Source organism: Ambystoma mexicanum, chromosome 6p (genome assembly GCF_040938575.1).
Source record: "Ambystoma mexicanum isolate Mex_15411 chromosome 6p, UKY_AmexF1_1, whole genome shotgun sequence".
Lineage (NCBI taxonomy): Eukaryota > Metazoa > Chordata > Amphibia > Caudata > Ambystomatidae > Ambystoma > Ambystoma mexicanum.
Window position 1 is genome coordinate 339109740 of NC_090935.1, and position 26629 is coordinate 339136368.

Consider the following 26629-nt stretch of genomic DNA (forward strand, 5'->3'; position numbering starts at 1 on the left):
CTCCACGTGCGTCTTGTCCTCATGAAGGCAGTAAAGGCAGAAAGAGTGTTCGTCCTCCTTAAAGACGTTCTGCAGCTGGCATCCAGGGCAGACCCTGAACAGCTTTCCGGGCGTCGAGCTTCCCTTCTCCTGGGCCATCTCCGAGACCGGGCCTGAGAAGCTTCTGGAGTCCTCCGAAGTGTAGCTCGACGAAATCTTCACCCTTGAGGGGCGCAGACGAATCCGACACGGGTCCCCGTTGATCGGATGTAGGATCGGTGGAGCTTGAGGCTCTTTTGACCGAAAGAATCGAGTTTTTGTGAAAAAACGCGAAAAAATAGCACTAACGCTCGAGAGCAATAGCACGAGGATCCCAACACATGAACGTGCGGTAAAAATCTGAAGATGGCTGCCAGAGGCGGTGCTTAGGTAGAGGGCAGTCATTGGCTGTGGTCAGTATGACGCAGAGACCAGTGATTGGTTATTACTACGAAAGACAGATCAGAAACGAAACTGATACTGGTTTTTTCTTTACCGAGGATTCCCAGCCTGACGACGGGGAATATTCATGAGCATGTGAATCCATGCCAGACCCCATGCTGGAGAATATAAGTTTGCCTGCATATATGTTAACCCAGGCCTCTTTATTTATGTGAAGTGTGAGGAGAATGTTACATTCTGCGTAAATGCAAACCCTCCTTTGTGTGTCAGAATAACAACGCATAATGGAAATGACAGTTTACATGTATGTGCCTTCAAATAAGGCCCAGCTTGGATATTTATGATGAGATGTGTCTGTCCATTTTGATGCACAGATCCAGTTCTTATCACTGACCATTGACACAGAGGTGTTTTTAAATTGCCCCAATGGGAGCCCTGTCACCCGAGCAGCCAGCCTTGCATAGCCTGTGAGGCTGATGAGAGGCGCGCCTGTAAATAGAGGCTTCCTGGTGCAACAAAAGCTGCCAATAGGAGAATCAACACCCACTGCAGGAACGGAACGAGATGCTGCCAGAGTTTGCAGGGTAATAATCCTCAGCTGGAATTGCTCTCTTTCTCTCCCATCGCTCGCTCTCTCGCGTGCGCTCTCTATCTGAAGCACGCCTACCCCTGCAGGGGAACAGCCCCAATGAGCAGTGCCCTGCACAGGAGAAGCTCCAGCGTCCGGCTCTCAACTCCGTCCTGGCGCTGAAGCGGGTTCCACGGTGCCCCTCTCAAAACACAAACATAAGGCTCTGAAATCAAATGTAAAAGGGGCAGTGGCAGATGCGGTGATCCGTTGGTGTTAAGGCCATTGATTGCTAATGCGCAGGTGCTAGCGTCTGTTCGTGTTACCCCAGTGGTTGCTAATTTGTAGGTGCTAGAGCTTGCGCGAGCGCTGCCACACCCATACCCATCCCCACACCCATCATGACCCTTAACCGACCCCAATCATTTCATGGTGCCCAGGTCCTCGTGCCATGCTGCCTGGCCTGCTACTGCAGCCAGCCTCAGCCCGCAGACAGTCCGGGCCGGTGCTTAGTATTATACAAAAAGTGTGGAGGTGTTAAAGCAGCATTTTGCTGCTCTAAAATTACCACATATAGGGAAGCGCCTAACCTTGCCTAGTGATAGCCCCGGCCCTGGTCGTGGCTGGCTGTCTTCCCAAAAAGCCTCAGTCCGAATCTCTTGCCGCCAGTACCTCTAGGGGAAGCGTGCGTCCGGAGATCGGAAGCAGCAGACTGCTGAGGAGTCGCACCTCAAGATGTGCAGATGCCCCCAACCCCCCGATAGTCCTGATCTCAGTCCATTCACTCCGTCCTCGCCAAGCGATGGATCCTGGCCGGAAGAGCCCACGTTCCGGCCGCCATTCTGTCAATCCGAAAATAGGAGGCTACAGCAAGGCAATGCAGACTCACCAGTCCCGAGGAAGCAAAGGTATAAACAGTTTATTTGCACTCGAGTAGGACCGACTTTAGAAATGCACGGCATACAAGCATAAGAAAGTGAGCCCCAGCTTGTGGGTCCTCGCATTTTATATACATTTCGGTAAAATCATGACAAATCGATGCTAACTTATCACGTGATAATTACTGATGACCTAAGACCCATGTACGTGGGCAATTTCTCCATGGTAACATGTGCTTCAACACTCCATGTCACCCTGCAGACCATTTACTGTCTGGGAAGCAAAGCAGAAAGGGTTTAAGAAGATATCGTGTTCCCCAGTACAAGATAACATTATTTGCGCTACTTTATCTATGTTTTACTAAGCGAAAAGGTCTGTCTTACTCAGTAGTTTTCTCATTCGAGCAACGGAATATGCTGTAAATCGTGTCTCGCTTTAATAGTCTGGATGGCACAGTTCACAATTAACTGCAAAAACAAGACAGTCAGGAGGGACAGAATGGCACCTAATTTACAGATTAGCTATGTTTGTGCCAGAGCTTCAAGGTTCTCTTTTGCAAGGTTCAGCGTGCTCAAAAATTGTGTGCATTCCTGCGTGCGGGCAGGTTTCAGGGAAGCTCCCGAAGCAGTGATTTTACAAGCTTCCACCGCATTCGGAATGAAAGCTAAGAAATTAGAGCAAAGCAGCCAAGGTGGCGTTCTCGGAGACCGCGATGGCGCGGTTCAATGTGCATGTTTACTGTGTATGTTTATGTGCTTAGGCCAACATTAGAATGCAAAATATATCTACTTTTACACAGCATCCCTCAGGGGATACTTGTGCATACAAACTGATGGATACACCTGGGGCCACCGGTAAGGGTTGCAAGTACTCACCGACCTTTGACGCACTCCGGACTTCGGCAGTTGAATCCACTTTGGTTGCAGGTTAAAATCCTGCAGTTGCGTGGCTCTGCGGCTTTCACGGGATGCGTTCCAGGAATGATAATGTGGCAGGACAGTGGTGATTTCTCTGCTCCTGATGAAGGGATCAGGCCTGTTCCGCTGCAGTGAGTCTTAGGGCACAGGGGGGAGGTGAGAGGTGCACAGCAGCAAGACACCCACGAAGTTAGTCAGCACAGATGAGCAACACAGTGACCGCGTATGCTCTGGTTCAGACATACTCTCCTGATTCCAAACCTAGGACTGCTAGGTGTAAGAAACTCAGGGGAAGGGTGCCTTATAACCAGAGCTTAATGTCTTCAAAGGATTAAGTAAAAAATTGAGGCGGCTCCAGGGCAAAGCCCCGTACAAGCTGGTCAGTTCACTGGGCAGTCCAGGAACACTTCCGAAGGGGCTCGCTTACAGGTTTAGGTGGTGAGAATAGTTAGTCCCACTATTCCAATGGGTCGAAGCGCCCTTGCAGGCTTTCTAGGGTCGATTCAGAAACATGGGGTCCAACGGGACAACAGCAGGCTCAGGGTGGCAAACCTTGCAGCGGTTCCATGGATCTGCTTCGCTGATTCAGGAAATTTGGCTCCTTTACTAAGTTCAGTGTGAACTCAGAAGGTCGACCTGGAATGGGTTTAAGATGCCTTCTCTTAGCCAAAATCTCCTTCGCGCCAAAACGAAGAGAAACCTATAGGAGATCTGCTCACATACAGCCATCCCAGACATGGACCAATCACGGACCATGGTGGTCCTAGTCATCTCCGCACACCAGACATCCTGGCACCCAGGATGTGTATTGGAACTAAAACAGCTCGAACCCACATCCTGGAGGCACAAACACAGGCATGCAGCAAAAGATTTGGTTTGCTGACGCATGACCAAATAAGGAATTTCCCCGGTTTGCTCAACTTGGGGAAGGCGAAGGGACAAGATGGCCAAAGGACCGCGTGGCATAGCCATTTAAGGCACAGGCCACTGACCTGGGCCAAACGCAGTAAACGTCGTTTGACCATTGAAAATAGTTAAAAACACATGACTGGTAACATCTGCCACCAGCTCTACCCAAGGCACACTTGTACATTCACCAAAAATCCTTCGAGGGTGTGTAGGGCCTCAAAAATGAAAAAGGGACCCCAGCGAACTGTACTGTAAGGTACTTTGGGCACTGATAAAAAGTTACTAAAGAATAGCAACAAAGTGAAATACTAAGGGAAACAAAATCTCCCAGTATGGACTTGTCAATTTCCCCATAACAAAATGAACAAAAGCCCAGCAGAGGACAGTACAAGACTGGGATCCATTGGCAAAAGTCAGGCTAGGCTGGTCAGACAACTGCAAAAAGTTGGGGGGTACACAACTGGATGGAAAATAACCCATAAAAAGAAATCTTTCCTAGAAAAGTCCAATCCTTAGACGTCTTTCCCTTATTCTTGGAGCATGAGTGTTCTCATTGGCAGAAGAAGGGGGTGGGGGGTACTGGGGGCTAGTGTCCAACAGACAGGTCAGTATTGGTTCTTTAGTAGCAAAAGTCAGAGTTCCTAAGGAAGACTGTTAGAACAAATAAGTACTTTTAGAGTTAGTTGAGGGTCAAGAGGCTTCAGAGAAGACACCCTAGGAGGATTCCAGCAGGAGCCTGGGTGCACTGGACGAGAGGACCCCCAATCACAGAAAACACCCCAAAACTACACAGGAATTACAAGAGACTTAAGGTAAGTAAGAAGATTTTGCAGCAGGACGACTTCAGGATATGCAGCCAAAACCCTGGTCATTGAATTCCTATATTAAGAAGACAGGACACTGGAAGGACTTTTGCAGCAAAGATCACGAGGAAGGCTCTAGGCAAGGTTTTCCTTGTGGCTGGTTGCAGCTCTGTGGATTTGGCGCCTTTTCCAGGAGCACAGTAGAAGACAGATTATTGCTGGTCGGATTCTCGTCGTTTACAAAGTCCATAATTCTGGCGAGGGGAATTGTCAGACTGGAATCGTGCCTCTGGAGATCCAGCTGGATGCCCACGAAGATTCAGCGTGATTCGGAAGACCGTGGCTTGAGGTCCCAGGGTATTGGTGTATTGCAGCCCCATAAGGTCACAGCATGGCGTTGGATGGTTCAAAATGCAGATCTTGAGTCTATTGGGTCTCAACAGGCTCTAGGTCGGGGTCATCATTTTCAGAGTCCCCAGGTTGACTCGAAGGGTAGGGCACAGCAGGCTCCGGTTACACAGCAGGCTCTCCGGTCGTTGGAAATCATTTCAGCCGCCAATTCTTCATATTCCTCTTCGGTTTTAGTTTCAGTGGGAGAATACATCTTCAGCTTCTAGGTTCAGACTTTTATGCAGGAACGCCACCAATCAAACATCCTTGCAACATTCAAATTTAGGGGGGGTTGGCAATCCTTTCATGACAGCCAGCCTTCCAGTCTGAACTGAAATGTCGCAGTCAGGCTGGAAGACAAAGAGCTGTACTTTTGGACTACTCCCTCACTTCCTGCCTTAACAGACACTCTGGAGCCTGGGCGGGGACTCCTGCCGAAGATAAAACTCACACAAAGGAATTTACCGTCCTGGATGTCAGGGGAAGGAACTAGAAAGGACAAGGAACACTAAAATGGCGAAAATACAGGATCACTCATGGGTGCCTTTACCGGGGCTGTGCAAACAGCCTGCAGCAAAGGTGCACTGAATAAATCAAAAGTATCACTGCCACCAACCATTAAAGGTAAGTTTGTCCCTGTAATAGAATTGTTACATTTTTTGTGTAAAGGGGGATACATTGCACCTCCTCAGCACTCCACATAAAAGAGGGGTGTCCTGGTTTCACCTAATAAAATATAAAAGGGATCCAAAGATCCTTTCTACCCCTGGGAACTGTGGTTTTCACAAGGTTAGCCGGAGAAAGTTAAAAGGGGAGCCCCTAGGGTAACCCAGAAACAATAGGCACGTATTGCCAAAAAGTTGCCAAAGAGGATAACTTTTAAAAAACACTATGATAGTCTTAAAAATGACACCCATGAAAAAGTAAAAAACTGAGTGTGGAAAAAGATTCCCCACTCACTGACGTATAGGCAAAAATAATCTACCAGTCCAGCAAAAAGTTCTGGGAGTTGACACAGGTCAGGAAGATTTATCATTGAAATGAAAATCTTATCCAACACTCGAGGCAAACGGCACAAAGCTACTTGGAGATATTTGGATATTGGTCATAGTCTAAAAGAGGCTGTTTAGCTGGACACCAACAGTTACTAGGGGCTATACCTCGTCAACCATTGGTGTGTCCAGGAAGTGGTCTGGGGTGGCACGTGCTACCTCTGGAATCTGATGGCCACCCCATTATCCTGCAGGCCTCACTGGGAGCAGAAGCACACGTGGCATATCTTAAAAAGACATGTCAATACCATCAAAGACTGTTAAAACAAATAAACCCCCACCTGAGTCAACAAATCAGCTCCAACATTGCTAGAGCCATCATATTATCCAGACTAGATTATGGAAATTCCCTTATGCTAGGTGCCACCAAAAAATTCCTCAAGCAATGTCAAGTCATCCAAAATAATGCAATAAGAACAACCACATGCAAATCCAATAGAGATCACATCTGTGACAAAAGAAAAACTCTCCACTGGCTCTCCATAGAGGACCGTATCTCTTTCAAGTCCATGTCTCTGGTCCACCACTGTCTCTATGGCTCCGCCCCCGACTATCTCAAGAAATAAATTAGCCTTACGTACCCAAACGAACATTAAGATCAGGAAACAAAGGGTTGAAACAAATCCAATGGCTTGGGTAGAGCCTTCCCCAGTCTAGCCACGACTAAATGGAACAGACTCCCACTCGATCTTCGACTTGAGCCCAAATATCTGATATTCAGAAAAAACCTAAAAACGGTTCTGTTTAAGTAACCAAACCGGCCCACCGTCGACCAGTCACCTGACCGATATGCCCCGCTTGTCCAGTCATCTTTTGTTGTCCCTCGTCTTTTTGTCAGCGCCCTGATGCCCATGGGCTGCAGCGCTTAATACATAAATAAATAAATAAATAATTAAATTGTGTGCACTCGTACTTCACGTCACCCTCTGCATAAGTCAGTTGCCCCACTTGGGCCACCCCAGTCAAAAGAGTCTGGGCACGCTCCTGCTATCAACATGTGGTATACAAATAAACCTATTTGGCATTAACTTTGTGAATTTGGGAGTGCGTATAAAGGGACATTAGGAAACATCAAGAAGACACAGACATCATAATGGGTCATACATAATGGACAAAAGGATATAGCTGGTCTCTCAAACGTGGATGCAGATTTGTGGTGCTATATGAGAGCTTCTCATTACCAGGTACTACTGCTTAATGTGTGATGCCAAATAACCAGGAGCTGTTTTAGTTGCAGTTCATAAAATCTTTATTTCACACCCTTTTGTAGCTGGTTAACACATGTATTCACAGTTGATGAGCGATATGGCAAAATGGCTATGACCCGAGACCACAACTCCCAGAATGCAGCTCATGGAGACATTAAAGCCCAGGACTGACATGGTTCCCCCCCAATGTCATGGTGTTGTCTACTAACCTTAATTTTGCAGCACTGGGGTCATCACCATAGATGGCCCATGGGAGGTGCTTCCCCTATGCTCCCTCAGCACTCCTTCCAGGGAAAACATATTGTGAGGTACTATTACTGATGAAACCTATGGATGGATGCCCCTTGCTATATGGTTTGATTTAAATTTGGTTTGTTAAAGTCGAGGGAGAAGGAGTAGCACAATCCACAAAATAGCAGGTAGCCGGCTCTCACTCACCTTTTAACAATTCTTTGAAGAACTGTGGTTCAATTGCACCCACTGCCATGAACTTTCCATCCGAAGTCTTGTAGGTCTCATAAAAGGGTGCCCCGCCATCTAAAATGTTTTCTCCTCGTGGGCGACTGAATAAATATTGTCCCTTCCACAGGAAAGATCCCACATATGCTGCACCCTCTACCTAAAAGCAAGCATTAGTAAAAAAAATGCTCATTTGTTGCCAACTTTCCAGCAAACCCACATATACAATGCATGTATACACAATGTGCCAACATAGAAACAAGAGCATGCTGGGCTTAGACGGGGATGCATGAGACCTATTGGACATCCGCAGAACTACAGCTTCTTAACTTTCATTACAGAGAGACTTGCATATGGCAACACCACACTTAAAACACTTTCTACGCAACACCACACTTAAAACACTGTTTACTGCAATTACAGCAAACAAAAGAATAAAGTGAGACCAAGGAAAGACACAAGGATTCATGAGGAGTTTGGAAGGGTGGTAAAGAAATTGCAGTAAAGGATTTGCCACACTTTTACAGCACAGCCAAATTCCAAGATTTGATGATACAGTGGGAGTAATTGCCACCTGCCATTAATCAGCAAGTTCCCCACACTCTCTATGGACTCCGAAAATGGGGAGTATATCTATGGTGAACCAACTTGTAATCTGGCGTTAAATCCACCAGATCGATTGGCGATAACAGAGTTTGGAGATATTTCCACAGGAAATACCAGCAAACTAAGGACGAGACCTATAGTCTCTGGAACTCTTAGGAAGAAATGTGTCATTACCAGTAATGGTAAAGCCCCAAATGGTAAAGCAGATTCAGGCAGACACAACGCGGTTGTGTTGGAAAACGCTGCGGTTTTAAAACCGCAGCGTTTTCCAACACAATAACGTTGTATTTATGTTTGCATTCGCTTCAAAAGCGACCGCAAACATAAATACGTTTTTAAAGCTGCGGTTTTATTTCTAAGTTTTCCGGGGTCCTCCAGCCCGGAAAACTTAGAAAAAAAAACGCAGCAAGTGCTTATTTTTAGTAAAAAAAATAAATAGCACTTACCGAGATTCAGCTGCAGCTTTCCTGCTCTAGTCTCCGGTCCGCGTCCTCCGAGTCCCGGCACTAATGAAGGGAAAGCCACCCAGCGGTAGACTTTGTTTACTACAGCTGGCTGGCTTTTCCTTCATTAGTGCCGCAAAAGCAAAAGCCAGCACAGGAGGGCCTCCATTTCACAAAATGGCGGCGCCCCTGTGCTTGCTTTTTCGAATTTTGAGCTTGAATAGCTCAAAATTTTACATAGGAAGTTTGAAAACGGAGGATGCTAGTATTTTTTTTTTTTATGTGGCCTATCTATTTTTTAAATAAAAATTTTTACTAGACCATCCCTTTAAGATGAATGCTTTCCGACGGGGCAATATTCAGGAAAGCAAGAGTGCCAATCAATGAATCCTCAAAAGAAATTACTTTACTACAGGTTTGCTTCAAGAGATGAAAGCAACCAGGTCAAAGACACAAGCACTCATTAACACAAACCTTAGTTAATGAGACTGGAAACAAAAACCTGCAGAAAGTATTCAAGAAGAAGTTGCTACACAGGCGAGAGCTAGAGCAACTGACTCAAAGGAACACAGAGTCTTGGATGCAAACCAACCATCCGCAGGCAGTGTACATAAGGTCTGTGTGAAAATAAGAAAAAAAGATGCAATGCTTTTGATTTCAGACCTGGGAGCAGTGCCTTTGGTCTAGTGTGTAATGATATGACCCATGCCTTTGCTGAATCCAATAATGAAAACTGTTTGCAAATCAACGAGGGCACCATCTGTGATAAGGGACTTCAAGACAGAAGTAGCAAATATATGAACTGCAGGTATAGTTCCTTTTTACCAGGAGAAACCCCGCTGATCCACACATGTGTGAAGCGCACTGTGAAATCTCAAAGGTAACCATTTTCACTGATGGTTTTGTTGCCTATACTTGGTCATCACCACATCTGTATTCTGATTGCACAAGTACTTGGATCAACATAAGTGCAATTTCTGAAGAGCAGGCATCTTTATTTGTATTCACACTACAAGTTAAAATTGCATGAATGTGCACATTTGGCCTTATATATTGGAGAAGAAAAACAGTCAAGTTGAAGAAAGCTTTTTTCTCTTCCCAATAGGGCAAGGGTACACATTTGCGTGGGCAGCGCTGGCCTTAGCTTACCATGCTGGCATCGATGACTTGTCCTTGGCCAGACCTGGTACGCTCATACAGGGCCATGATTATGCCCATTGCACACATAAGCCCACCCCCCGCAAAATCAGCCAAGAGGTTGAGTGGTGCATAGGGCTTCTCATTTCTTCTGCCAAGTTTGGAGAGCACGCCTGAAAAAAGCAAATCAAAAGTAAACGGACGTCTAAAAATTTGCATTCCGATTTTTTTATAAACTCATATTAAATAAATCAATTAGTAACTGCAGTACTTTTCTTGTTTTCTTGGACAAACAGACAATATAGCGATGTACAACAAAGCATCACGCATTTCATACCCTCTTCTTTATACTGGAAAAAGTGTCTACTTTAACAAACTGACCATACATTAACAAACTGACCATACATAAAGTACAGACCTTGATCAGATACTCTAAAATATTTATGATGTAGACAAAGCAGTAGAGCTTTTAGATGTTTGGGAAATGTCAGCAAATAAGGTTAAGCATGCAATGGAAAGAGTTAGAGTTCTAGATAGACGAGATCATGAATTATTGAGGCACCACCAGATACTGATATTTTGCCAAGGAAGTCAAAGGTGATAAGCTTCTAGCCTACTTACTACTGTGCACCAAATGGATGGTCTTAAATGCTAGATGTATATTTGGCCCAAAAGAAAGCCAATTAAGGTTTTGAAGTTTAAGCGTGAGAACCTCTTCTACTCAAATGACATCTTGCCAGCTAGCATCCTCAAGGCACTCCTTACAGAAACCCCCACCTCACCATGAAAATCATGAATGCATTCCTCACTCTGCACCCTTTAAGCACCACCCTGAAAGCTGGATAACTCAATCCCCAGCTCAAAAACCCAACAATGAACACTAATGACCTCAGCAGCTACCGCCTTTCCTAGGCAAACACTACAAAAGACAGTAGCCATCCAACTTTAAGCACACATCAATGCCATCGGCTTCCTGCAGAACTATCAACAAGGCTCTAGATCATGGACGTCTCTAGAGAGCCTCAGTGGTTGGGGGCATTAGAACTGACACCTTTGATTAAAAAAAAAAATGTATTTATATGAAACCAAGACAGAAGCGTTCCTACTAGGCTTTGAGACATTCGGAATGGGGGAAGTGCTGTAACAAGAAGGCACCAAGACAACATGTGGGGGACAAGGGTGAGGAGAACAAAATAAAAACCATTCCTACTAGGCCAAGGGACATTCGGAACGGGCAAGTGCTGTACAGAAAAAGGGAGAGGGTAATGGATGGAAGTGCAGGTACAAGTAGGTAAAATGCATTTTTGAAGGCCAGTCATCCAATTATGACACGTAGGTATGAATGACTGCAGGCTGGAAAAGTCTCCCCTCATGGCAAGAGTGTTAACATCGGGCATGCAGACAAGCAATTATGACAAAAGCAGGTATGAATGACTGCAGACTGGACATGCCTCGCCTCATGGCAAGAGGGGCTGCATCAGGCATGTAGATGACATTGAAACACAAAGGTGAGGGTTACAATAAGATAATAGAGGGTATTTGGGGCTGAGTGAGGAGTCAAAAATAGAAGTTGCAGGCACATAAAGGCAAGTCTGCAAAAGGCTGAGTAATAGACAGCTTCACGGATTGCAGCCAGGTAGGAATGTAGATGCTGCCCAGGTTGATGAGGGAAGTCGGCGGGCTGTGCAAATTCGTACTGAATTGTGAAGGCGAGTAGAGTAGTCCATGAGGTGCTTAATAAGCGACCTGTGGGAGTCACCAGAAGTATTGTAGGTTGGCGGGAGAGCAACAGTCCGAGGGCATGGTGAGGTGGAGAAGTAGAGTGGTGTGGGACGGTGAGGCCTCCCCCTACACTGCGGGAAGGGAGGCAGAACAGCAGGGGCTCAGCCACAACGATGGGCTGTGGTGAGCAGGAGGATTCTGGCAGCCGGGTGAAAAGAACGATTATAGAGGCAGGGGAGGGAGCAAGGGAGATGTTTTGAGTGGTCGATGCAGGTATTCCAGTCAGCGAAGAGGCTTCCTTACTAGATGTAACCATCTTGAACTTGTCCTTCCTGAGGAGTTTGTTCAAACCGCGCAAGTCCATGATGGGTCTCAATCCCCCGTCTTTCTTGGAAATCAGAAAATAAGGGGAATACCATCCCTTGTTCCTCTCTGCTACAGGCACCAGTTCTATGGCGCCTTTCTCCAGCAGGGCTTGAACCTCCTGTACAAGGAGCAGATCTAGACTCTGCAACAAGAGATTCCCCAGTGGATTGTCGTGAGGCCTCTGTCGAAAGGGAAGACAGTAGCCGTGGGCTATGATCTCCAGAACCCACACATCTGAAGTAAAGGCGCGCCATTCGACAAGATGCTGCGCCAGGCTTCCCCCAACCGGCGAACCATGGGACATGGCCACATGACTGAGCTGAAGCGGCTGCGCCGTTGCCTGAGGGCAAAGAGGCAATTGCCCGAGCGGCCTTGGCACCTCCAGTACCCTGCTTTCCACCTCTGGCACTCCTACGGTGGCCCCTTTGACTGGCAGCTCCTCTCGCTTTAGCAAAGGATGAGTAATAACGAAAGGAACCTCCCCTCCATTGCTGTCCCCTAGGACGAAAAGGCGGAGGTTAGCGAACTGCAACGCCCAACGACTTTGCTGCAGCTTTGGAGGTCTGCAACCTCTCAAGACTCTAATCAGCCTTGCTGCCAAAAAGATGTTCACAGTCAAAGGGCATGTTGAGGAGCCGGGACTGCACATCAGTAGTGAACCCAGACTTCCGCAACCACGCAAACCTGCGTATTACGGTGCTCGCCGCCATGGATTGGCTGACACAGTCTGCCATGTCCAAACCCGACTGAACAGCCTCACACATGGCATCCTTGCCATCCTGAACCATAGCAAGGAAACCATCCTGTTTGTCCCCTTCGGGAATATGTTCAGCCGCTAATGCAACACAGTTCCACAGAGTGTGTGTGAAACGAGACAAGGCACATATGGAGTTGGCCGCCTGAAGCGCCATACCCCCTGAAGAAAACATTTTCTTCGCCCAGCCATCAAAACGTTTGTCGTCCCTATCCTGAGGGATGGTAGGATACGACGCCTGCTTTGCCGGGGCCGTAGCCACCTGCACCACCAAACTCTCCGGAGTGGGGTGCCTGGACAAGTAGCAGGGGTCGCTACTGGCTGGACAGTATTTTCGCGACAAAGACTTGCCCACTGCCGGGAGACTCTCCGGAGCAGTCCAAGCCGCTGCCACCCTTCTCTGCAGAGCCATATGAAACGGCAGTACCGGGTCAGTGGGGGGGACCAAGATCAAGGATGTCCGTGAGATCATCCTGAACGAACTCACCTGAGGGAGCCGACCATCCCAAGTACTCAGTGACCCGAGACATAAGGCGCCGGTATGAAGAAAAGGCATGAGTGCCAGGTTCCGGCCTACAAAACTCCACCTCCGGAGAGGTGTCCAGTCCACTGGCATCATGCAGTGACTGCCTCAGGTCATCCAACTAGCCATGGCCCGAGAGAAGCTCATCTGGTACCGTAACCAAGCCTTCATCAGAGCCTTCATCACCCTCTGAAATGTACTCCAGGCGGTGAGAGGAAGACACCTGGGGACCAAAGCTATGCCTGACCCTAGCCAGAGCCTTTCTAGGGGCTAACCCCGTGCCACGGGGCCCCTCCGACGCCACCGCCTTGAAAGGTGTTGAGGGCGCAGAACGAGTCGGCACCGGCGTCGACAGAAACGGCATAGAGCGAATCGCCATCGACGTCAGCTGCAGCGCCGCCAGCATCGACGGCGTCAACACAAGCCTCGAAGCCGGAGCTCCGAGCGTGTCTCTCGACGACCTAGGCGCTGACAGCGTCGACGACCCCCTCGGAGGCGGAGCCTCGAGAGAAATCGTCGACGACCTTGGCGCCACAGGCGTCGACGTCTTCTTCGAAGATGGCACAGGATCACACGGTCTCGAGCGCTTAGCGGACCGGGACCTGGAGCGGGCATGGCGAGAACGGCTACCCTTGTCTGAGCGGGACCTTTCCCGCGAACTGTGCCGACCACCCGAGCCCAAAGGCGTACGAGCGGTGTCTCTCGACCGGTGCCGACCGACCCCACTCGGAGGCGCGGACGGACCGGTGCCCTGCGATTCAAGAATCGCTAACATCTGCTTCCCGAAGGAAGCCCATTCCTCCGGTGTCGCTTGCATGGTGGGATAAGCGACCTGCCGACGGGTGGAGTCCTCGGAAGAGGACGGGGAAGGCGACCAATGCCGGCGCTTCCTGGAATGCCTCGAAGACCAACTCCTGGAAGGAGACCCACTGGACTTCTGACAATGACGCGGAGAGTCGCCTCTCGAGTCATCCGTCGAAAGCCCCATAGACCTCGACTTCCGGGGCTTAGACACCCGACATACCGACAGCTTCTTCTTTCGTTCCCGCAAGGCCTTGGCCGTGAGCGACTGGCACTCGACACAGTCGTCCGTATCGTGGGCCTCCCCGAGGCACCAGAGGCAGGCGTCGTGCGAGTCTGTGACCGACACCTTGGACCCACAGTTCCCGCATTTCTTGAAGCCCGGACGCGGGGTTGAAGACGAAGTAGACATCTCCACGAACAGGTCTTCACAAAAACCGAACAGGTTCAACGAACCGAGAAGAATACAGCAAACTCCAAAGAGTCGAGGCGTACCGGGATTCACGAAGCGAACACGTTCGCAGAAAAAACAGAACTGAGGCCACGGGCACCGTGCATCCTATTTATCACATCGGGTGATGTCGGCCGTCGGAGGAGGTCCTCGGGGATGGCGCATCGATGTCATCGACGTAGGACGCAGAAGATTTTCCGAAGCAGCACAGCTGTGGACATTACCTGTCATAGATATGGAATACGTTGGAGTACCCAATCCCCTCAAAATGAGGGGAACTGGCTCATAACAGCCTATGAAGGTTGGGGAAAGTTAGGTTGGGTTGGCTGTCAATAGGGAAAGGGGGATAGCATGTCTCGCCCAAGGGCACTGCACTCCTAGTTCCAAAGAACCCTCCACCAAGGTGATCTTCCCTCGCTTCTCCATCCCCAGTGTCAGAATCCAATAGCAATTGCTTTTCTCTGGCCACCTGCATAGAGGATCCAAGGGGATGCGGAGTGAGAATACCCTCAGGTTTCTCACATCATCCACAGTGCATTGCCTAGGGGCCCCATTGTGGGTGCCTGGGTGCGAACCAGGGGCATTTTTGATCTCGAGCATTGCAAATAGGTTTATTGATGGATAACCCCCAACTGGTTGGTCTAATGATATAGCCTGCGCCTCAGGCTTAAAACCTGACCCGCTGAGCCATGCTGGTCTTTTAATGGCAGTGGCACCTGCTATCATTATACCACTTGTATCTGCAGAATCTAAGGAGTTTTTGGTAACAGCATCAACTGAACATCCTCATCCAACTGTTCCCTATTATATTGTGCCAATAAGGGCTGTAGCATTTGATATACACAGTTGATGTGTTGAGGAGGACACTTTCCAGCCAAAAGAGTACATTTTTTTTTGTATTGTTTTGGTTGTGTATACAACCTTTCAATGTGAAAACATGTTAATAATTGCATTCAATTCTTGATATTTACATATATGAATATTATTTGGTATATTACACATGCATTCAAGGAGAATTAAAATATAAAATAGAGGAAATTGGTACATTCTTAAGTTTAGAGAAAAAAAGAACATATATACAATGATGAATTTTGGTTTAAGACTAATTAACCATATCTAAATCCAAGAAGTCAAGAAACTGAATGGTGGCTATTCGTACAGAGTTCAAGTTAGTTGCAAAAATCCTGAGCCATAGGTCCCACCTATGCAGAATTTCATAATCAATGAAATGTTGTTTGAAGCAGTTAATGCGGTTTTCTATAAGTTTCGGGCAGACAGCAAACAAGTGTTGTAAAGTTTCTGGTTGTTTTTTGTCCCTACAATATTGACAGAAGTTCAGTTGCTTAGCAATAACGCCTCGGCGAGCCAGGATAGCTCTAGTATATAAAAGATTTAGTCTAAATCTGAGATATACATTTGTGGATCTAGCTGACGGAAATTTTATAAGATTATTCCGTAGTGTTCAGCTTATTAATTTGGTAATAGTTATCACAAAATCTTTATACTGTTGGCATTTGTATCGTGTATTTGTCCAGTCCATAATGTAAAAATACTTCTGTGCTCGATATGGTTCTTTATCAAAAGTTCTATAGATATCAACATCAGCCAAGGCGTTATAAATCTGACTCCTCCATTCCGCAGCAAAGCGGTGCTTGGAGGTAAGAACATACGTTGTCAGGTAATGCATTACACTTTGTCCATGTTGAGCAATAAACTTTTTCAAAAGACAACACAATTTCCACATGTAACTCACATATAGGGAAGAGAGTCCCAATTCATGTCTGATTAATGATATTCGTGCACAGTTTGGCAGGTTCAGTGTCTTCCTCCAAAATTTACCTTCCAGTTTATTCCAGAATTGTTGATTTTGTGGGATGTTGGTTTCAGCTCCATAGATTAAAATAGGCACAACTTTTTTCTATAGAAATCAATGACAGAGTCGCAAGAGATCTTGCCATATTTCAATGCTTTGAGAATCATGATATTAATATAAGTACCCAATCCTACAATAAACCCAGTTTGATGGGGATCACGATTATTTGACTTCAGGGTTCAAATCGCAAAGAATTAAGCGTGCAAAAATCTTTCCTGGCACGTCAAGAAGTGCGATGGCCTGTAATTTGATGGTATTTTATGATTGCCCTTCTTGACTATTGGTACTGTTCTAGAGTGCCTCCAGGGATCTGGAATTTTATTTGACATATTGATATGGTTGAATAAATTCAACAAGATTTCAGACCACATTTGAGGATCTTCTTTTAGAATCAGATTCCAGAGCCATTAGGACCAGGAGCCCTTGATCTGCCCATTTCTTTTATAAGTTGTTCTATATCTTCTTTATCAAAGATTAGATGGAAATGACTTGCATATGTAGTAGCTAACTCCATGGTTCTAGTAAAGGAAATGAATATAGCTTTGTGAAATGAGTCATCCGTTGGGATTCCGAGACTCCATTTACTTGTATTGCTAATTGAGACTCGGACGTTACTTGATTTAGTAAAGACCAAATTTGAGCAGTATTTTTATTAGTCATTGCTCGTATCATGATTTCACTGTCTCTCTGGTAAGCATATGCTCTGTACCCCCGAAGTGAATTTCTATATCTTGTTTTTATTGTTTTAAGTTTAACAAAATTCTGATCTATAGGCAGACACATAGCTATTCTTTTTTCTTGGCGAAAGAGGGTCTTCATTTGCTTAATTTGAGGATTATAAATGTGAACAGTGTTAAAGATTCTTTTATTAATTTTAGTGTTATTCAATTTAAACAATTGTAATAGTTCGCTATGTTGCAATCCTTGTTGAGTTGATTGGTTAGTGGAATTGTTAGTTAATGAAAATATTAAATTATTAAGAGTTCCTAAAGTGGCGTCGGTCCAACAAAATCTTGATTTACTATTATTTGATGTTAGAGTTCCTCTAAGATGATTTGGAGATGGTTTGCGAGATGAATCGGAGTAGGACAAAGATAGTTTAAGCATCTCATGGTCGCTTTCAGTTTGAGGAATGACTTGTTTCAGCAACAGCTAACAATGCTTGATCAACATATATGTAGTCAATAATTGCTCTTTGGCGACCTCTTTTCCACGTTGGCTGGGGTAAGATGTCGCCAGGCAATGCCCCGTTGGTCATGATCAAATTTCGAGAGTGTTAAACGTGCATCATGTACAGTCAAGTTCTTTTCCAGATAATGTAAATTCAGATCACCAGCCAGGATAACATGAGAGATTTTTGGTCCCATGTTGATGAGTTTGAAGATTTTATTCAGATCTTGAGAAAAATTGGTTGTTAGTTATGCCACTGGGGTTCCAGTATACATTTATGAGTGCTATTACTAAATTTTTATTTAGAGCTTTGACCAATTGTATAAATGGATTTGGAGCAGACCAGGCATCAATTATAAATCCTGATGAAATTTGTACTGCTGTTAAGAGTTAAGACATGGGTCTGCCCTTGGAAGGTCGAATCAGCAGAATGCAAGAGTATTTGGCGATAATCCCAATTAGGCGTATCTAAGAGCCACATTTCTTGCAAGAAGATTATGTTGAATGTGTGTAAATAATTGACACTTATTTAGTAAGTGCATGTATCCTCGAGTATTCCAGATGGCTACTGTTACTTGTCTCAATTGTGAGCTTGCTTTTAGTTCGGATTTATTTTTACAACAACAGCAAGATGATTGAATATTAGGAGCAATTTGATTTTGTTTCAATGAATTGGATTGAGGGGGATCTAATATGTCATGGTTATCTAAGGTTTGAGGAGCATACGCATTTGCCATACGCAAGGACGGCGTAGATTCATCTGGTGAAATCGATGGTTCTTGTACAAGTTCAAAACCTAGATGAAAAAAGATATTGCATTCTTGAGGAGATCCACAGTTTTGATTCTGATAATTTATCATCCTTGAGAAAGTCAATTCGATCAATGTCGGCAGAGCTTAGGTCTTCTAAACTTACAACCTCTGCAGATATGGCCATTATGCCAGATCTGTTAAGGTCATAGTTTGGGAAAGGAGCTTGTCTACATCTCATAATTACACTATAAAAGTGTTTCAAATTAATTTTTCTAGGATAATTATGAGGCTCTTTAGAAGCAGGAAGATTTTGAAATGTATTCATAGTGGCGGAGTTGGAAGGACTGGATTCTGATGTATTTTAATTCCAGGCCGTTTGGTATAATTCGAGATAGCAATCCATAGGTTGTTGCTGGCATCATAGGGTTTTGGTGTTTAGAGATGGGTAGCATAGATCAAGTTGCCATGTAACGGTCTACAGCTTTTTGAAAATCATTTTGCGAGATGAAATGGTTGTTATGAATAGGTTCATGGGAGCAAGGGGCTTTGTGGGTCTGAATGCTTGATCTGTTTGTATCTCTAGTTTCTATAGATAAAAGCAAAGGAGCTAATTCATGAGTCTTGAGAGCTTTAGACAATCTCAATGGCAGTGACTTTCAAATTCGGAGCAACGTCATTAGTTGTGCTGTTTGAGGGACATTCATATATTAAAGCTGACAGTTTTCTTTGAGCTGCCATTTAATTATCAACCTCTTTGCGGTCTCAGCACGTCTACCCTCTGAGTTCTATGCAGCGTAGTTATGTACAAATGTCTTTGTTGCCTTAGTGACTCTGGGCGCGTTTTGATCAGCAGCCGCCGCTATAAGATCGTCCAGGGGAGCATAATATAAGGAAGGTTGCCCTACTTGAGATTTGGTAAGACTTTTCGTTTGCGTTAAAGTCAAGTATTTTTTACAATTGCTTCAGAAGCTTGAATATAGTATTTCTTCGGTATCTAGAGTGTCTTGAAAAATTGCTTAATTGCAGCATTTGAAATTTGTTGAGGTTGCTTCGCAGTTCTACGTTTTTTTATCTGATTTGACTGGTTCATCAAGTCTGGCGGATTATTTTTGGCATTCTTTTTTAGTGTTTTATTAGGGGATGAAAATATGGTGTAGGTTTGTTTGGAAGGTGCCAGGACATAGCTAATATTGGTATTTGTTACCACAGATTTGTATTGATTTAGGGCCACTACCTCTTCTTGTTGTGTGGGGTTTTTCCCAGTGGAGGTAATGATTTCTAAAATTATAGGTAGCGTACAAGGCCCTTGAGGAGGTGAATTGTCTTCAGACAAGTTAGGCAGCTTTGGCTCATCTTTTTTTTTTTGATCAAGTGATGATCCAATTTTATTGTTTAGATTCTATTCAGCAATAAGATCCGATGAATGTGGTCGCGATTTCACACCGAACAAATTTGAATGTGTTACTTCCCATTCAAGAATTTTATTTATTTGTAGGGATTGCGCTTCAAGTTTATCAGTTAGTGTTTTGAAAATCTTAAAAAGTGAGAGAACTGACATTTATAGCATTTAAAGTAATTTCGATCAGTGAGGCTTGAAGAAGAAATAGAAGGAGCATGTGCTTTACCTTTTTAAAGCCTTCTCGGGGTAGAGGCTACATATGAAAACGCAAGTACGGAATCAACTCTTGATACATTGTTAAAAGACAAAATAGGCGATTGTGACAAGTTCTGCAAGCTTTTAAGTTCAGGCAAATCCAACGGTTCGTGCTGGTTATTAATTGTCCTATGAGGACGTGAGACGTCAGATCTAACAGATTGTTGATATGGTATACACAGAAAAATCTGATCATCTCGATCAAAAAGCGGAGGAGCCGTTGGAGCAAGTTGGCTGATAGTTGGGCTCCGATTCCTTATGTCCAAATCAGGTTGTGCATTACTTGTAGAATTCGTTATACAATATTTACATCCTCGACAAGTTCTGTTTCAGCGGCAGACTCTACTGGAGTACCAATCTAACTGGCTGAAATAATGGAGTCATTTATTGAAGCAACATTGATTACCTGTGTGTTTAAAGCCACAAAGGTAAGATGCAATTGTTTTGTAGTTGTCGTAGTCGCGGCTTTTCCATGACATTGCAGCTTTTTTCCCAGGATTATATCCGGTCGCTTGACTTGCCTCGGGGTGAATTTCCTGATTAGACGATTAGTCGCCAGCGAGGATGAGATGAGGGAAGAGTTCTGAGGTGAGGCTCGTGCAAGATTAGCACGTTGTTTCAGCGTGTGCACGAAAGCAGTGGAGAGTCTATGAGAGGGCATATCCGATTATAGGGAGTAAGGGTTTCTCCACATGTATTTGGAATGGGGGGAATACAGATAAAAGGACCAAAGTAACTCAAAGTACCATCGCCCCACGACTGCGACTCAGCGGCGAAGCAGTACTTCTTGGTACTTCGCTTTGGTGTGCGCGAGTCCCGGCAATTAAACCCTCCTGGTGAAGGGGTGCAGGGCTTATCGATTTGAAGCACTAAAGAGGCAAAATAAAAAAAAATAAAACAAATATACGTTGATGGATATACTCTTTATCAAGGATATAGTTCAGTTCACAGTGTTCCAAGCAAAGTTAGTATGGGGATTAGCATGGAAGCATACCGCAAATATCATGTAGCAGTTCACAAGTGACTGGCAGAGACAGGCAGCAAAGTTCAACGCGGCAAAGCAGTACCCCGAGGTACTTCGCTATGGTGAGCGCCAAGTACATCTTTTTACGTTCCTTGTTTCGAGGGTACTCCCTGGTTGCTAAAGGTTCTCCTCTTTTTCTAGCATCAGTAGTAACTAAGGAGTCTACGATTAAATGGCCCTTACTGTAGAGTGGATCACTGAGAGATGGTTTGTATTTTTTCTCAATGCAAGAGTTTATATAAATTTGGTTTGTACTAGGTTGTGAAGAGAAGTATTAGCCTCTTCTGCTTTTCAGTAGAGGAATAAAGTGAGAGAAAGTAGTTTTTTTGTTTTTTCCCCTTTTTAAATATCCTCTATGTGGTCCTCAGATTTGTGTGTCTGAATATTGAACCTAGTCGCCGCTCTGCTAAGGTGGTCGGTTTAAAGAACTTGGTGTTCAGTTGCAGAGATGCAATGCAGGTCTCAATATTATCTGAAGATAAAAAAAAGTATATTGATCTCGATTAATATGATCTTTATAGTCAGAAATTACTTTTTCCTCTGAATAATCCTCTTCATCTATAATTTCCTCCTTCTCTTTGAGCTGTTCCACTTAATCTTTATGTGTCCTACTTTTTGTGGATTTGATGACATCCAATGACTCCACCCTTGTTTCCGTTGTAGGTAATTTTTCCTAGCATTCATACAAGATGCCATTTAGCCTAAGATTGATTCAAATCGGTCATTTGACCAAGGATTCCCATGTGTCCCACTGTGATGTGGCATTTTTCTCAGTGGCCCCTCTTCCTCAGTACCTCAGACCTTGAAGCCTTGAAGCCTGTAAACGAAATAATTGCATAACAGAAAGTGTCTCCTTCCCTTCCACAGACTTCGAGGAATAAGCCTTGTGTTGCATCATAGGGGGTCTAAGTGTCTTTTGTACTGTGTTTTTCAGCACCCAGCTTCAAGCAGTGTTTGTGTGACTGTGTCGAGGGTTGACCATTTTCTTTGGGGTTGAAATCGATAGTTCGGATGTACATTTTTGACAAACATCAGCACTCTGTTTTGGGTTGGGGTTTATTCTGAGCAGCCTTTTCACCACCAGCGGTAGCCTCCACATCATAATCTGATGTCGGCCCTATGGAGCTGGGGGCCAGATGCAAAGAAACTGTGTTTCTTCCATATTTTGCTCCTCAGCATTGCTCTTGCAGTCGATTCTCTAGCGAAGGCTGTCCAACGTTTGGCTCTTTTAGTGTTCTTGGTCTAAAAAGCTTGCAAGCTTGACATAGAGTTGTTGTGGTTCCTTGGAAGGCAAATGTTGCACACAGGGCGAATGTCCTTCCAACGGAACTTGGTGTTGCATGATGGGCAACATTTAAATGAAGTATTCTCCATGCGGGAAGAAAGTGAGCCAATGTCCGTGGGAATGGAGGCATTGTATTAACACTGGGACTTGAGCAGATTCACAAGCCCCAGAAATATACATTATGTATACACATTGGCCCAAGTAATTTTCAGAGGACCGTCACATGCAATTATCATAATCCAAATTAGTACTCACTACGGCTTGGCTAAAACTTCTTAAATACATCATAGGAATACAATGTTAAAACATTGGACTGCAAAAATGTAAAGTACATTTTCAATGTTCCTTATTTGAAAGACATCTGATGTATTGCATGGAGAGTACCCCACTACAAAGTCTAAATCCATTTTCATTGTCTACACTGTGATCATGTTTCTCTACTAATGTAATACATCACAGTGAAATTGAGAACATTTCCAGCAAGGCGAGCGGGTTATCAAAAGAATTAAACACAAATTATAATAAAGGTGTTTTGAAGCACAGAGCATAACTAAATGGAATACCTGGAGAATACAAATAAGTACTAACTTAACATTATGGTGTAAAGCTAGACACAAAACACTTTTTGGACATTGAGATGATTCAACAAGTTCATTTATGGATAAAAAGAATAACTAGTATTTTTACAAAGTGGAATAAGGGAAAATAGATTTCACAGAAATGCAGGTTATTCACTATAGTGGCTCTTTAACTGGTAATCCCTTCCTCCAGGCATATCGAATCTCCTGTAGCATTAGGACATGTAGGGAGACGTTCTCTGCAGCAGGCATCATTAAAAACACACTGAGGTAGATCCACAAGTAGCTCTTGGATTACAACACTCCTAATTTGTGCACCAGCTGCCCGTACCATGGTCCTTTCCTCATTTTGTCATAATAAAGAAAGAGGAGAGTCTGCGGGGGGATCATCTGGAGAAATTGGGAATAAGAATTAACAGTAGGACCCATCCCAGTGACTATATTGTTTCCCAAGCTCAAATTGGTTTAAACTGTTGCTTTTTTTGGAGGCACAACACATCTTGATATAAACTGGCCAAAGACCCAGGAGATCTGTCCATCGCATAAAGTTTGGACACTGAAAGGTCTCCCACAATGAACCCTTGGTACCAGATCAGAAAGACGCCCTTCTAGATGCTCAAGACCCCTTCAAGAAAATGAAAATGCCATTCCCTGGCCAGACGTCCTGGCTTGAGGAACAGTCGCTCTGGCTCAGACTAAGTGCAATTCAGCCATTGAGGGTTTGGGTTAGAGTCCCCTTTAGAAGATACTCCCGACTCCCATTTGTGGGGGGGAGGTCACATAGGCAATCGGATCGCTAATCCAGACAAAGGCAGAAGTTCTCTAATGACTTAACCCTTAGCATTCAGGAAAAACGTTTTTGAGTTGGACATGTTTGACTTGAACAATGTCCTGCACCCAAAGATATCACAGTGGACCATGTAGCATCGGGTAGCTAAATATATTTGTAACAGACTGTGTAAAGTTTTTGACAAGGTGGTCAGAGTAGAGTCTTCTACACCAGCTTATGGGGGTAAGGTGCTCAATGGCAGCGAAATGGATTCTAGCATCTTATGCCTCATCTAAAACAAAAAAATGATTCATCGGTCTGGGTACAGCTTCCATGCCCAACTATTGGATTTGGCTGGCCAATTGGACAAGATTAGGGACCTGGCAGAATGGGCCACTGACGCTTGTGAAACAGATGCTATGGACCACTGAGCCAGATGGTCACAGAAGATGATTTATCTCTTTAGCTTTTCAGCAATGCAAACTGCACAATGTTAGCTGAGCATTACAGAAGAGTTATAAAGATTGACCCTGAGCTAGTTTCATCAGAAGCAGGCCTTTTTTTGGTGACTTTTTCACAAAGAAGATGGTAAATGTTAGTGGGACTTTTCTGGTGCTGGACAAGGCCAAAATGTACATAAGGAAGTGTTCCTAACTAGGGATTTTTCCAGAGCTAGGAATGCTCAAACAAGTTGTCTTGCTGTTTTAGATCACCTCCTAGTTTCAGGGTTTCTCTGAACATCCCAATACTGGCGGGGAAAGCAGCAGAACACGTTCTTCCCCATCAGGTGCATTATGGGGGATACCTCGGTATTACAGGTTGTCCAGAGCTTCTGGAAATGTGCAGGCTCTTTTTTAGGTAAGGTGTAGAGGGCACTACCAGAGTGAGTGGTAATGATGTCAGGGTGGTGATGTCATGAGAATCTAAAGTAGAATGTGATGAGTTGCTCGAGTGTCTACATTTCAGGGAATCAGTTGGCTGCAGAGAGTGACTGAGGAAGGATAGCCCGGGTGGTGGTGCCAGTTACCATATATAAGAACTGCCTACTTAAGTTGTAACCTGAACCAATAAAGTGGACTTGCCTTATATCCTGGTGAACTTGTGTTCATCATTCAAGCCCACAACTCTGGCGATGAGTGGAGATGAACCTGTGCCTTCTTTCTGCTGTGGGGGTGCAGAGGCTGGTAACTGCCCCCACTGAAGATCACTCCCCAGGGCTCTACAGCTGTTTGTGCCATACATTACACCGGTTCTTGGAGAGGCATCCAGGGCACTGAAAGCTATTAGCGCTGTATTGCAGGTTTACCCAGCACCCATCATCAAAGGAACGGGAGTGGACCAGGGCAAGTGCGGGAAGGCTGAGTGTTTGGTGAGGAATCTCTCTTCCAGCAAGAGGCATTTCAGGAACTACTCTGCTGGAACAAGCATAGACAGCAGTGTCAGTCGTATCCCGTAGATGTGGAGAAACCAAAGGAAGCAGCCGTTTTAACCATTACATACTTGGGGCAGTATCAGTGCCAGCCAGTATACCTGCCTGAATGGATTGGTGTCGCTGGGGATTCTACACATGATGTGTCAGTCCAGTGGCTCTCGTGTGCCCTGAAGAGAGCTGCCTCCAGTGCTGTCTCCTGTTTGCCCCGTTGAGAGCTGCCTCTGCACGCAGCATGAAGGAGAGAAGTCCAGTACAGTGCGAACAAGGCTTGGGGCCTCAGAGGAGCTCACCGACCTCTCCTCCTGACATCGCGGGAGAAGCTGCAGCTGTCCTGTGACTTGCAGGGGGGCAAGGGCAGTTGTGCCCTGCAAAGTTTTAATGTACATCGGGAGCTCCATGCCCCATGGCTGCTGAGAGGTAATGATGAGGTCCTCACAACAGAACCAACGGCAGTGCGCACTGTCCGCAGAGCGTCACGTTCTGATTAGGAACGTTGATTCCACGCAAGTGTCGCAAAGTCCTGAAGGGAGGAGAGGGTCTCTGTAGATTGCGATCTAGCCTTTCTGGAGCAGTCTTGTAAGGGTTATATTGTTAGGGAGAACTCCCAGGCATGCAGCGTGCTTTGCTAGGAGTTTGCGGACACCGAACTCATGGAAGGCCTAACTCCCTTCCCTCTCCCAAAAGGAACGCACGTCCAGACAGGTAGCAAGTTCAACTGTGGTTTATTACAGCCAACAAACCGACAGGGATCAGCACATGGAGGTAAAACCAGGCACACTCCATGAACACTGGTTCGCATGCCAGTTTTGAACTGTAATTGCATTACAATGACATTGTGTTCTGGGCCCTTCAGGAAACCTATCTCCACTCGGGATTGGGTGTTGAGTGGTAGTCCCCCCTATAGTGGTCCCCATTGAGGTTATTTCAGTGGCTCTTCCCATGTCAGGTGTCCGGTCAGGACCATCCTCGAAAACTGGTACTTCTAAATGTTGCAGTATGTGGGTCTGACGATTGATCGGTGTCCCCAGCTACCCTCCCCTAGGGTCCTGAATTGTGATTGGCTGAGTTGCTTGCCGCAGGCCTGGGACTCAAGTTGGTTCTCAGCCTGGAGCGTACCTGTTTAAGTTAATATGTGCAACTATGTGTCTGTATCCTAACCGCATGTGAAGCACCATGAAAGCGCTCCATTCCCAGCGTCTGACTTCAGCTCTGGGTGTAACAACTTATGCAACCATTGTCTGGCCCGTGAGACTGCGAGTTTACCAAGGTGCCAGTTCTTGGCTTATCGTCAGCTCTCCCAGACCACGTGTCCAGAGATCGTGTTTGTGAGCTCTGGAGCTATGAATTAGTTTGGATTTAAGGAGAATTCTTTGCATCTGTCGTGCTGGTGTTTCCTCAGTTCAGCAAAAGAATATCACTTGCAACATTGCAACCTTGGCCCCCCACACACGGCAGCTCTGGCCTGTGAGGCATTCAGCTTTCTGAGGCAATTGTGGTCTACTGTGATTTACTAAGCCATGCTCTGGTTTCTACTGTATGTACCTTTCCATAGTATCCATAGGTTAGTAGGGATGGCTTGGTATTGCAGGGGGTCCCTAGAGTGCTCCTGCAATTCCACATGGTTGCCGTGATCTTCTTGCGGTTTTTGTGACAAGTTAATGGCAACAAAATAAACGTGCAGACA

General features: G+C 45.3%; 1 protein-coding gene across 5 annotated transcripts in view; it reads right to left on the minus strand.

Moving 5' to 3' along the window:
- AMACR (alpha-methylacyl-CoA racemase) overlaps positions 1 to 26629 on the minus strand; it is an 809944-nt gene that overhangs the window by 231786 nt on the left and 551529 nt on the right. For all 5 annotated transcript variants that reach the window (XM_069627095.1, XM_069627093.1, XM_069627094.1 and 2 more), the window contains 2 exons: positions 9804 to 9964; positions 7585 to 7765 (listed from right to left, as the gene is read on the minus strand). In XM_069627095.1, the coding sequence (XP_069483196.1) occupies positions 7585 to 7765; positions 9804 to 9964 (342 nt within the window). The remainder of the gene's footprint in view (positions 1 to 7584; positions 7766 to 9803; positions 9965 to 26629) is intronic.